The following is a 14,495-nucleotide window of genomic DNA, read 5'->3' on the forward strand; positions in this document are numbered from 1 at the left end:
ACTAGTTTTGTGTATATTTCTGATTTTAATTGCTTATCAAGTAAAAATTTTATTGATTTTCATTGCATTTGGGTACATTCATGGAAGTTTTATAGAATGCTAATTTGTTGAAAATGCTTAATTAAAAGTCCTTAAAAATGAATATTAGTGCAGTAAAAATATTTTAAATGAAATACAAATAAAGGTTTCAATTTAATTTTTATAGATACGCTTACCGCAGTCATAAAATCTTAGGAACTAGTGAAATGATCTAGTTTAACTAATTATCTGCCTTTGATTCAAGCTATTAAGTTCTTACGCTAAGTTAAAATTTGTAAGAAATTAAAAATACCTAATTCCTATTGTTACATGTAAGGGCTAATTAATACATTACTTAAACAACAAAACATGCTTAGTGTCGGTCATTTTGGTAGATTGTTTGTACTTCATTTTATTATAAATCTATTCATTTATTTGTTTCATATTTATAAAACAGTTTTGCCTTTGTCTCATTTATTGGTTGACAGAGTAATAAAGTAGTAAATATTTTGAAAGAAATTTCAGTCATAATCTTATGTGACAACCTTGTTAAAACGTTATCTACGTACAGACAGAATAATGCCACATACGTCTCAGTTTCCAAAATAAATGTCATGGTTGTGAAATTTGGTACATTTTCATATGTTTATTTTTGACAGAAATAATTGTCTTATGTAAATCATAAAAGAACATTATTTTAACTCTTAACTTAAAACAGCACTTGTATTAAATTGCTAAAATTAATTTTAAGGAAAATTTTGAATAAAATATAGATAGAGAATGTTAAATATTTTTATCTTTCAAAGTGGAATTTTTGTGGTTTTCCCTATGCCTATGCAAATGGAGGCCAGAAGTTTTCCTTAGAAAGTTCTCCACGGAGGCCAGTCCTCCTTTAGAAAGATAACCCTCACGTACTTTAGAAAAATCAAATAAACCAAACTAAAACAAAATCTTTCACATTTTTTAGGGTTCTTATGTGCAAATGATTTAGGTATCTCAATTCACATTATCCAATATTATAATTTAAGTAAATAAAAACATGCTGAGTATTTCCATTTAAACTATCTGTTTTACAATAAAAAAATAGGAACAAGATTTTTTTTTTTTTTTTTTTTAAATCTTGCAAAACATTAAAGGCCTGTGTTTTAATCCATATAGTATTAACATTTTGTCTACTCATTTTTAATGTTTCACCATGGCAAGCCTATTCCTTTTCTGCTCTTTTTTTTTTTTTTTTTTTAATTACCGTATCCCGAGTTTTACTGGAGTCTGCTGAAGCCTCGCAGTATACATTATAATTCAAAACAATATAGATTTTCAATATCAACAAATTTTATTTTGAATAATCCACTAATTTGATTGATACTTAAAAATTACAGTTAATTGTTTAAGCAATTATTCTGAAAATGGTAATTTACATTCGATTTTAGGCAACACAGGCATTCCATCAGAAAACGTGATATATTGATCACTATCGTTACAAGAAAGTACTGTATATTCAACCATTTCAAAATGTGCAAATATAGCATAATTTCTTTTTGAGTGTTTGCACTGAGAGTTTCCTTCAAGGGAACCTTAATGGAACTCAGTTCATGAAAATTTGAAAAGTATTGAAATAGCTTCGGTATAATGCATGTCCCACCAGCGGTAAAGTCCTTGAACCCTGGTAGTTTGGTCTGAGGTCCGAATCTCACAAACGTTCTGGCTGCATGGGCGTTTTCATGGTTTTCCTCATGTGTAACATGTTAATATGAGTCAATTTCCCTTAGAAAGTCCTGCACAAAGGCATCCCTGCCTTCTGTGTAGTGGCTTAAGGCAGAACACATAAATAATAATAATAATAGTATAATGCATATACACTGGTGTGCAAAAATTAAGGACGAAGTCGAAAAATTAGCATATCAGCTGAAGAGGCAGAGCGGACAGAAAGACCAATCAGGAGATTAAGTAAGGTGATGTACGGTAGCACATGCGCAGATATGCAGGTAGACATAATGGGGGAGTGTCTGAGTAGTATAAAGCATGTTGTCGGTGTAAGATCAGTATTTCTGGCAAAGAGATTGCACGCCGTATAGCAGTTAAAATCACACCGAGTTGCCGCCTCAGCGAGAAATGGCGAATAATCAATCTGTTAGACGACATCTGGATGCTTTTACCCGAGGTCGAATCATTAGGAAGTTGGAGGAAGGCCGCAGTGTGACAAGTGTGGCTGCAGAGTTCGGAATTGCTCACAGCATTGTTTCACGACTTTGGAGACAATTTCAGACTACAGGAACAGCTATCCGGGGGTTTAGTAGTCGTCGTCCACGAGGGACCACACCCGCAGATGACCGGTATATTGCCTTACAGGCCAGAAGAAACAGGCGGCAGACGGCGGGAGAAATCGCTAGACACACGACACAGGCGACTGGACTACCGATATCGCGTTTTACCGTGGCCAGAAGACTGCACGGTGGTGGTCTGTTTGCACGACGCCCTGTACGGTGTGTACCTCTAACGCCTGCCCATCGGAGAAGGCGTTCTCTGTGGTGCCGGGAACACCGGAATTGGAGAGACAATGAATGGGGACGAGTACTCTTTACACATGAGAGCAGATTCAGTCTGAGTAGCGATTCTCATCGCATACTAATCTGGAGAGTGCGGGGGAAGCCGCAATCATCCCTCGAACATCATTGAAAGGGACAGGTATGGAGGTGGCGGTGTTATCGTTTGGGGAGGCATCATGCTTGGTAGTCGTACAGACCTTCACATCTTCGACGCAGGTTCAGTCAACGGGACCCGTTATTGTAACGAGTTTCTTCTTCCATATGTGCATCTTTTTAGAGGCGCTATGGGTCCACAGTTCCTTTTCATGGACGACAATGCACCATGTCATTGCACAGTAGCTGCCGAACAGCTCTTAGAGAGTGAGGATATTGAACGTATGGATTGGCCGGCACGATCTCCGGATCTCAATCCCATCGAGCATGTATGGGATTTTCTAGGCAGAAGCTTGGCAGCTCGTACCTTACCACCAGTAATGATTCCGGAGCTTCGATTGGCGCTGCAAGACGAATGGGCAGCAATGCCTCAACAACTCATTGACACCCTCATTCTCAGCATGGGCAGACGCTGTGAAACCTGCCTAGCAGTCAGGGGAGATCATATACCCTATTAAAGACCGGATGTTTCTTGCTGGACACCCATCACAGGGATGTTTTGGCCTTCAGTCGCATTGCGCTCCATGCTACTTTTTCAATAAAGCTTCTTTTTATCCCTCTGATTTCTCTTTTAGTATGTGTTGCTTACATTTCTCATGTCCTTACGTATTGGGGATCTTATGGTATTAAATGTGTTGATTTGGAAAGCTTTTGTACAAAGTTATATTGAAAAAACCGTCTCGTCCTTAATTTTTTCACACCAGTGTACTTTGCCTCTGTCTAATGTATTCACACTGCAAAGCTTTATGAATTGTGCAGAAAAATATATAATAAGAAGTGCAGCATAAGAATATAGTATCGACGATACATATCAAGAGATAAATAAAACATCTTTTCAGTACCAAAGATGTTAAAATGTTCAGTATTGTGCTTTCAATAAATACAAGTATGCTAATCTATAGAACTCACTCAACGTTTTTGCAATTACAACTATAATATAATTATAACCGTTAAAAAAACATTGTATTCTTATTAACTAGAATTATAATGCGTCAGTACTTGATGTTTACTGCACCTTGAGGGAGACAGGTTAATTTTATCTATGATATAAAATACTTTCCTTGGAAAACAAAATTTGTGGACATGATCATGTCTAAAAGAAACCTTTGAGCAGCAAGTATTGTCAGTGGGTAAAAAATAAGATCCTAATTAAACTTTGTCCACCCCTGGTGAATACACTTTCTGATATTGTCATTTGACAAATTATCTTTCATTTATCTTTAAAATTTAAGCTATCTGTTATTGACTAAGAAAAGTTCATAATGCATTGTAGTTAATTTATTGTTAAAACTACAACTAACACACCTATAATTGCAATTCTAATGGAATGACTGTAACAATATAACTGCAAAAACAATTAGATTTTTGGCTCAGCAGTAATCGAGTAATTGAGACGTCTTTTAAATAGTGCTAGTTCAAATCAGATTCGAATTCCGGCAAACAGTCTAAATGTTTGAACATCTCCATGGATTTCCTTCTGTGTAACATAAATACAAACCAGTTTCCTCTAGGAAATTCTCCACAAATACATCATTCTTCTTAAATGCTTAATCTCATTCAATTAAATAGAAACCTTTTTCTGCTTTTCCTCATGGATGATATGAATATGAGACAGTTTTCTTTAGAAAGTCCACAGAAGCATTACTATAATCCAAGTAATGTAACATTCACAGGCACAAAAGAAAATTATACTTTTATTGGTTTTTACCTCAAACTGTGGAAAATAGTTTGTGCAAGTACTTTCACTTCTAAGTAAATAATGCATTTTAACTATTTTTTGAAAGCATGTGTTTAATAAAAGACTAACTCTCAATAATATTTTTTTCAATGACAGGTACTAACCATTTTAAACATTGGCCATTACTAAAACCAGTTGCAGTGGTCATGTTATTATGGAGGCACTTGAAAGGCAGGTCACTGCTGCCTCCTATAAAGAAACGGCCAATTTACATCCATGTCTTATCCGGGATTTGAACCCGGGTCTTTCGGTATGGCAGTCAGGTTCAAGACGCATTTTCCCGTCTAGGCAGCAATTCATAATAGATAGAATTAGTCAAATGTTTAGAACACACAGCAGTTAAGCAGACTTATTGCAGGTCAGAATCATTTTTCTACCAGCTAAAGCAGTCGGTTGGATACAACTACGAGACTTAGTTTGATCCTTGATGATCCACTTGCTAGAAAGGAAAGGATAAATGAAGTTTTCATGATTTTTTTCATGTGCAGTATAAAACAAGACCAGCTTCCCTTAACAAATCTGTGTGTTGTGTTTACTTCATTTTTTATAATGCTGGCTTAATGTAAGCCATTGAGTGAATGAAAAGCAGTCACTGCTGATTATGAAATGCTTTTCAGGAATACTTAACTGTCTGAAATTGCATATTACATTAGTATATTTTGTTATTCTCAGAAACACTGATTATTCTGAAGAAAATCATTTAACTCTCAACATATTTGTTTGATTTTACTAGTTTTCATCCAAAACTGTATCATCATGACATACTGTTTATTTTAGAAGAAAACACTGAAACAGTAATAATGGAACTTTTGCAGGATATTGATTGTTGTGTTCTATTCATTGAGTGTTCTGCTTTGCCATGTTTTAATGTAGAAATAAGGAAGTGAAGAAGTTCACAACTTATTGTTCAGAATAAATTTCAAAACAATAATGTGTAATATTTCTAATACTTTTGCCAAAAATAAATTTAATTTTGTATTAACTACAATAAATATATAGTATATTCAGTTTTAAAGCATGTAAAATACTTGTATACAATTGCTTAATTTTTTTAATATGCTACTCTTAAATAAATATGTAGTAAAATTCTTTGTTATACTTAAAATATTCAACAGTTTTTTAAAATAATTTACTGTTGTATCTTCCTACATAGGTTTGATTCAGAAAAGTTTACATACAGCTGTTAACCGGATTCTGTCCATTTACAGAGAGTATATAATTTCTGTCAGAATGAATTCTCCGAGCATGCAGTTATTGAGAACTGATGTCTTAGAAGAAGCACAGTTGCTCAGGTAAATGATAGTTAAAATATGTGTTAATTAACTAAATACGATGTCCATAAAAGTTCTTACCCAGTCTTCATTTTCACAGTTGTTGATCATAACAAAATTGCCAACTCTCCCGATTTCCGACCATTCTACCGCCAATGTGATTTACAACATATTTCTCCCGACTTTCATAAAATTTTTCACGATTTTTATGTAGCTTGGCTTAATACTTTACCTCCAAAACACCTACCTTCAAAAAGTGATTTTGGGCATCTGGAAAGCATTTCTTTTTCTTCTAGATTACATATAAAAGAAAAACCAACCAAAGTAATTTCATCAGTGAGAAATTATGGTGCATTTCTGCTTTGTGAGTGAGAGCATGTGTCAAAAAATGTCATGTTCCAGTTCTCTACTGAGCATCAAGCACCACTGCATGTCATCTGCCATATATTAGCCAATGAGCACAAAGCAAGATCAAGGTTGTTATTTCATTCATTTTGTTGCTGAGCTGTATGAGTGCACAGGCTTTTGAGAAATTGTTTAAGAAATTACCATAATTTGTTTTAGTTATGTCTGCGAAAAAGGTAATACTCATGGACTTTTCAGAAGTCGTGAACAGATGATTTTCCTTCTGTTATATCCTCAAGGAAAATTCTTTCTATTATATCTTCAAGGAACATTTGCGATGTGTTCTGTTTGTTGTTGTCATTTTTACTTCCTTGTACGAAGTAAAAAGGAAGTATTGTAATCGCAAAAAGTTTCAGGCAGCATACTTCAACAAAAATATCCATTTTGACCGCTATCGAATGCAATTTAATGATGTTTTTGCGTGACATCTGAACGTAAGGACAGAATAAAAGCCTCTTTTCCTCACAAAAAATTATAAAACTGCTTTAAAATGAATTCTGAAGCGAATTTTTCGTCGTGTCTGTACATATGTACGTACACACACACGTACGTATATATCTCACATAACTCAAAAACGAGTAGCCTCAGAACATTGAAATTTGGTATATAGGACTGCTATAACATGTAGATGTTCACCTCGTATATTGGTTGCAATTAGCCACACCAAACATTAAATATATTTTTATATATATATCCACTCTGTTACCTGGCTCAGTGATCTCAGTTTCTTTACTCTTATACGTTTGTAAATTGTGCATTTTTTGCTTTAAAAATGATTGAATTATGTTGTTCTTATCTTCCAGTTAAGGTTTTTATGGCTTTAGTAAATTTGCAAGCAATATTTGTATAATTAATCAACAATTTAAAAGCTGTTTAGGTGCAGTTAAGCCTAATTTTTAAATAACATGGCGGAAATGTTTGTTTATGTTTAAAACAGCAGAATAGTAGATTTGTTGCCAATCTAGAGAGACTAAGCTTCGCAACAACAAAGATAACATCTTCATTTATTATTGCGAATTAAATCATGGTTAATCCTTTCTGGAATTTTTTCGAGGAAATAAGTGTTTAAGATTTACTTCGTAATTTTTAATATAGATATTTTGAGTTTTTATGTATTTTTGCCTTGTCACGAAGTGAAAACTGAATTAATTGAATGAGAAATACTCAATCATCTGTGAAAAACTGTTTCTTTTTTGTTTTATTTGCATAATTTCTTTTATACATCGTTCTAGCTTTATTATAGTATTTGAATAGAACATGTGGCAATGATTAGATAATTCTTCAAATGATATAAATTTTGTGCATTCTGACTTATAAAATGAACAAAATATAATGCTGTTAAGTGAACCTAGCGCCAGAGTGTCACTATGGTAAACAAATATAGTGAATTTTAAAGAGTGCATTTATTCTATTGTGGTTTATGTGCTCTCAACGAAGTAGATTTAATTCAATCCAATAAGTTTAAATGAAATGCAAGAAAAAATGTGTATAATTTAATATTCCGTACAAGGAAATCATGCGTTGAGAAGTGAGAAAGGTATATTAAGATGGTTTGGATATATTAGAGAGGATAAATGAAAGAATATACATGAAACACGTATATTCTTTCATTTGGCAAGTATATTATAGACATATATTTCCAATTATACATATTTTTTAAACGATGAAATATGTAAATTTTGCCATTTTAAAATTTAAAGTGTGGATGGAAGAGTTGGAAAAGGGGTCCACCTTAGAGAAGTATGCTGATCAGATTTTGGACATTATTAGTAAAAACCAGAGTACCCTAATTAAGTGACTAACAATATACCTACCTATATAGTTTAAATACAATATACCTACCTATATAGTTTAAATTTAAAAAATGTAGCTCGCTAAGGAGATTTCAATCACTGTTGATAATTGGCTCTGTTGACTAATGACTAATGAGTTTGCAGACCACTGGTCTAGAATAAGCTTGGTGGTACCGACAATTCCCCAAAGTAATGCTCAGTATGAGAGGATTTTCAATGTTATTGCGAAAACAAGAACTTGATTTATATCTAATATTAGTAACAACATATTAGAAAATCTTTTATTATCAAAAGCAGGCCTACATGGCAATTGCTATGAACAAAATTATAAAGTTTCTTTTTTAATAAAAGCAAAATCTGCCAGTTTTTTTCGGGGGGGGGGGTTAGTGATGCTAAAGCAAAGTTTAAAGTTTAAAGAAATTAAACATTTAGCAGTAGTAGCAATAAAAGCTCCCTGAGATATGTTGTGCAGACATTGAAGACAATAAAAGATTTTGAACTTAACCAATTTATTAACAATATAATAAGAATAAAAACACAGAAAATAAATGTCAACAATATCAGAGTCTTAGGAAAAATATAATATAATCATGATTCATCAAACAATATTTTTACCTGGTCTCCAAAACACTGGCATTCTATACAAACAAAAATGTCCTAAACAGTAATTATGCGGCCTAAAAATAAAGCTGGCTACACATTCAATAAGTTCATGATGAATGGTCAAGAAAAACACCTGAAAATTTAAATGAAGTTCTTGAAAGCACTTAAAACAGGCCTAACCCCATTTGCACAAGGAGTCGCCACTCACGTATTTTAATTCCGCCTTCATTAAGAACATGGATGCCGCCCACAGCAGTCACTCATATGGTAGCCTCTGGAACCAAGGAACTTTATTCTGGAACAATCATCCCGCAAACCGGAACCAAGGCACTTTAATCACCGGACTGCATGCATCCTTCTGAAGGGGCTGGAAACCGCTCACTCAAGTGCCGGGAAAGCAGGAACTAGAAGGTTTGAACCAGAGCGACGCGAGATACTTATAGCAGAAGTAGGAATGACGTCATCTCATGGCAACCAATCAGCTATCGGCACGAATCGGCTTTTCAGATGACGTAACATCATGTTTCGTTTTTGCATTTCAATTAGGTTGAAACAGTCCGTTCTCAATGCAAACAGTGGCAGCAAGAAAAAGAAGTAGAAGTAACTACTATATTATTTTAAAATAAGGACTAAACTAAATAAACATTTCAAGGAGGAGAGATGATGTAGTAAAAGGTTTAAAAATAAGCTATGTTTTCCAACAGTTAGGTTAAAATTCTGTGCATGCGCATAATACATTTATGCATGCGCATAATACGTTTACGTATGCGTGTTTAATGTATAACGGACGGTATAGTCTAGGCTAAAATTATCTATTTCAGTTAATGTTGCAGATTGCATTGTTCCTTAATCTTCTAATTAGATCTGGCTTATTAATTTTTGCAGACTGTTACAGCAATTTTATAAAAAGTAAGCTTGAACTTTCGATTATGTCAAAAAGAGTTTCCGATTCTGGAGCTGAAACAGTATTTACAAAGCGAAAACATGTTTCGATGTCCATCAAACAAAACGTGGAATTGCTGCAAAAAATGGATAAAGGCATATCTTTTGTTTCTCTAACCATTCCGAAATCTGTTTATCAATTTCACACTGCTCTGTGTGTGTGTGGGGGGGGGGGACACTGCGGCACGCAATGAACTAGAAGTTGATCTGTCAGCACTATCCTCATCTTCAGGGCAGATGTTTTTATTTTATTCGGCTTATAAGTCCTTACTAAATGTAGTATTTCATCTCGATGTATTCCGTCTTTGATATGATTTAAATCAAATTCCTTGTCATTATAAAGATCACGAATACACATCAAATAGTTTACTGGTTGCAATTTTCTAATTTCCACTATGTGTAATGTATGCTTTACGCATTCGCGCATTGAAAGAAATGTTTAATAAAGTAAACAAATAAATATTAAGCTTTTTTTTTTGTAAATTTTGATACCCTTTAGATCATAATTGTTCTTTATTTCATAAATTATGGTTTCATATTTTTAATTTTATAATTTCTGCATGCCATCTTACCAGATTTAAATTGATGATCTATAATTCAGAAAAACCCCTAATCCGGAATCGCCGAAGTCCCGATGAGTCCGGACTTTGTACTGTATTTTCATTTAAGAATTAATAACTGAAGTTTCAGATATTAATTACTAACTATTTAAAGCTAATTGATTAAAAAAGACATATTTTTATCATTTAAAAAATCTTTTTATCTGAGAAAAATTTCCTGATTCCTTAAAACAAATCTCCCAATTTTTGAGTGTTCTAGGTCAGCAAGTATGTTCAATTATACATACTTTTAAATGACAAAATATGTAAATTTTGCCATTTTTAAATTTAAAGAAATCAATTTCCTAAAAATTATGAAATCTAACTTTTTATCCCTCCCTCCCATCTCTGTTCTTATGTTTAGAGAAATGGGAACTACTCATATATGCGCCCTCAGGTCGCCAAATTTCTCGCCAAAAACTCCACACCGCCATATTACTACCTAAATTTTTTGTCTACATTTTGAATTTTAAGCCTAAAATGTCTCCAAAAATATGGTTTTCTCACATGCAAAAGCCACGTTTTAAAGACACAAATTAAGCTGAAAATCCGAAACAAAAACAAAAAATTTAGATGGCAAAAACGTAAAGTTTCTAACCAAAAATATTTGACAAGAATCCATGTACACAGTGATATGTTTTAACTTAAAAAAAATCTACAAATTGCACATTCTAGGCAGTGTAGAAATCTACAAACTACGCGCACCTCGCTTCAATAAGTTAACATAATAACAATAAATTTCAAAGAATACCATGTACACAGCATTCTGTTTAAACTTTAAAAAAATCTACGAATTGCACAATCTAGGCATTGTGCACAAATCAACCAAAAAATCTAAACTAAATTACAAACAATTCAAAAAACAACAATAACAACAGAAATTCACACTAAAAAAACAATGAACAAACATTCTACAAAATAAAAACAGTAAAATAAAATGCACTTACCATAATACATTCCTGAATAAAATTTCGCCAGTCACACAGCGTCTGTGAACAAAAGTGCCACGATTTTGCTACATCACATGTCTTTCTGAGATTCAAAATTTTGAAAGTAACGATAAAAACTTCACCACAATCCAAATCTTAAACTCCGCTGACAGCCACAAACTTTACCAGCAACCAAATCCACACACGAACTATCAGAAACGCCCTTCTTCGTCCGAGTTCTCATAGCAGCTCTGCATTCCGTTTTAAAAGTCCCATAGAAATTCCAAAAATACGCTTCAATCCTCATAAACACATCTGTGCACAAGACTCGTTAAAACCTCCAACATTGTACCTTTTAATACTAAATTTACTTTCCACACAATCTAAAATACGCAACTGAAATCTTGCCACATCTATCATTGCAACATAGGCCATTTTAAAACATGCACGACACGAACCAACGAGTAATTAAACATATCCAGCAGCAGATTTTTCAACGCCAACAGGGTTGCCATACAACATACAATCACGCCAAAAACCAGTGCAGAACACATATCGCCACATTTGGTGATATTAGGGTGCATATAAGAGTAGAGCTGAAAAGTGTACTTATTATAAAAAGTGAAATACAAAAAGTTTGAGTCCCATGTGACAAAAACTAACCAAGCTATTTAATTTCAAAATTGTCAGTTTTTGACATCACTTTAAATTTGCATTGAGGGTCCAGTTAGTAAATAAATTAGAGTAATTCTAGATTGATTTTTCCACCTTAAATGCCAATCAGTGATATTGTTTTGTGATTTACTAGTGTCTTTAATGTATAATTTGTTATGTTTGGTAGATTGAAAGCATTTTAACACAAGTAATTTAATTATTCAAGATTTAAAACTGCATTATTATTAATGTTCTCATAACATTTTATTACTTTAGAATCATATCTGGTAGTCATTAATGTGCAAATATTTTTTCATTTTTAATTAATGCAAGTGTTTGGTATAAAATGCTATGAGTTACGAGAGATAATGGCGCTGGTTCCAAAATAAAACTAAGTTAGGCCACATAAATATTTAATTATTTACATAATGTACAAGGTTACAAGTTAGGTGCTCCATTAGCACAGACAAAGTGGAACGAACGAACACACCATAGGTCCACTGCGTACCTTCTTCAACAACCAACTCCACTAAATTTGGCTCCTTTCACAAGAGGGCGCTATATTAAACCGAACATTCCGGTCCTCATTGAAACAAGTTTCAATAATGCCATAAAATTTTTACAATCAAATTCAAATTTAGACATACATATGAAATACACAATGAAATGCAATTTAACACAAATTATTTCAATTACAATTAAATTCAGTAGCATATAATATAAAAAATAAAAATGTCACACATAAAAATATTACACTTGCACTAAAGGAATTATGTAATAATGTCCATTCATAATATGAAAATTTTATATCTGATAGTTGTCTGGTATGGGCAAAATACTTAATTTTGTGACAGGCCTTTTAAAGAGACCCTTTGCCATGCGTACACTAACAACTCTAACTCTTTTATCCAATCCGGGTATAACTTCGTCAACGCTACCTAAAATCCAGTGAAAAATAGGCAAATTGTCTTCCTTCACGAGCACCATAGTTCCGGATTTAACGTTACTTTTATTATTATTAATGTTCTCATAACATTTTATTACTTTAGAATCATATCTGGTAGTCATTAATGTGCAAATATTTTTTCATTTTTAATTAATGCAAGTGTTTGGTATAAAATGCTATGAGTTACGAGAGATAATGGCGCTGGTTCCAAAATAAAACTAAGTTAGGCCACATAAATATTTAATTATTTACATAATGTACAAGGTTACAAGTTAGGTGCTCCATTAGCACAGACAAAGTGGAACGAACGAACACACCATAGGTCCACTGCGTACCTTCTTCAACAACCAACTCCACTAAATTTGGCTCCTTTCACAAGAGGGCGCTATATTAAACCGAACATTCCGGCCCTCATTGAAACAAGTTTCAATAATGCCATAAAATTTTTACAATCAAATTCAAATTTAGACATACATATGAAATACACAATGAAATGCAATTTAACACAAATTATTTCAATTACAATTAAATTCAGTAGCATATAATATAAAAAATAAAAATGTCACACATAAAAATATTACACTTGCACTAAAGGAATTATGTAATAATGTCCATTCATAATATGAAAATTTTATATCTGATAGTTGTCTGGTATGGGCAAAATACTTAATTTTGTGACAGGCCTTTTAAAGAGACCCTTTGCCATGCGTACACTAACAACTCTAACTCTTTTATCCAATCCGGGTATAACTTCGTCAACGCTACCTAAAATCCAGTGAAAAATAGGCAAATTGTCTTCCTTCACGAGCACCATAGTTCCGGATTTAACGTTACTTTTCTTAAACTGCCATTTCATTCGCTCATAAAGTTGCAATAAATAATCCCGTTGCCATTTTTTCCAAATATTTTGAGTCATTTTGGTGACTCTTTCCCATCTAGACAATCTATTGTCAGACTTATTTATAATTTCTGGTTCCACAGGGGCTGTTACAGAACGACCAATTAAAAAATGTCCAGGCGTTAACGCATTAAAATCTCTTGCATCTGAAGAGAGAGGAGAAATTGATCTGGAGTTTAATATTCCCTCTATTTGTGTTACTAAAGTTAAAAATTCTTCCATAGTTAATTTTGAATTCCCAACCGTTTTTTTTAAATGCGTTTTGAACGATTTAATGCCCGCCTCCCAAAGCCAACCAAAATGCGGTGCTGTAGGAGGCATAAATTTCCACTCAATCTCCTCTGACAACAAATAGTCGGATAATCCTTGTTCTGGTACTTTGGCTAATTTAAACAGCTTGCTTAATTCATTTCGAGCTCCACGAAAGTTTGTAGCATTATCGCTAAATATGGTTGAGCTTTTCCCTCTGCTAGCGAAAAATCTCTTAAGGGTAGCAATTAATGCTTCCGAAGATAAGTCTGAGACAATTTCTAAGTGAATTGCTTTTGTAGCAAGGCACACAAATACTGCAACATACATTTTTTTGAAAAATTCCTTTTCTTTGATTTTTTGCCTTTATAAGAAACGGACCACAAAAATTGAGTCCACATTTGTTAAAGGTTGATTCAACTGACACTCGTTCAGCAGGCAGATCACTTCTCGTTTACTATAACTGTTTGATTGAGGAATGGTCATTGTAAACAAAAAACAGTCAGTCTGAGAATTCCATAAGACACCAAAAGTTTTTACGGATGAAGATTCTTGTTGCTCTTGAAAAGTGTAATCTGAATGAGTGGTAACCTTATTTTCAGATACAAGCAGATCTGGATGATTTGCACGCCATTTATGCAATTCCATTTATCCTAATTTTAACAAATCTATTAATTGGGATTGTAGAATTCTAGCCTTTTCGAGTGATGATTCTCTGGAAAGTATGTCGTCGACATAGAAGTCAGTAAGA

The 14,495-nt window shown here is 33.4% G+C and overlaps 1 protein-coding gene across 5 annotated transcripts in view; it reads left to right on the forward strand.

Moving 5' to 3' along the window:
• The window catches only part of LOC118198542 (uncharacterized), a 211,667-nt gene that overhangs the window by 93,639 nt on the left and 103,533 nt on the right, over positions 1-14,495 (forward strand). For all 5 annotated transcript variants that reach the window (XR_015040678.1, XM_085814991.1, XM_085814990.1 and 2 more), the window contains one exon: positions 5,609-5,747. Coding sequence is in view for 4 of the 5 variants with exons in the window: in XM_085814991.1 (XP_085671117.1) it covers positions 5,609-5,747 (139 nt within the window). In the remaining variant the exon portion in view is untranslated. The remainder of the gene's footprint in view (positions 1-5,608; positions 5,748-14,495) is intronic.

Source organism: Stegodyphus dumicola, chromosome 4 (genome assembly GCF_044657685.1).
Source record: "Stegodyphus dumicola isolate Sdum_Otavi_A_Nest chromosome 4, ASM4465768v1".
NCBI lineage: Eukaryota > Metazoa > Arthropoda > Arachnida > Araneae > Eresidae > Stegodyphus > Stegodyphus dumicola.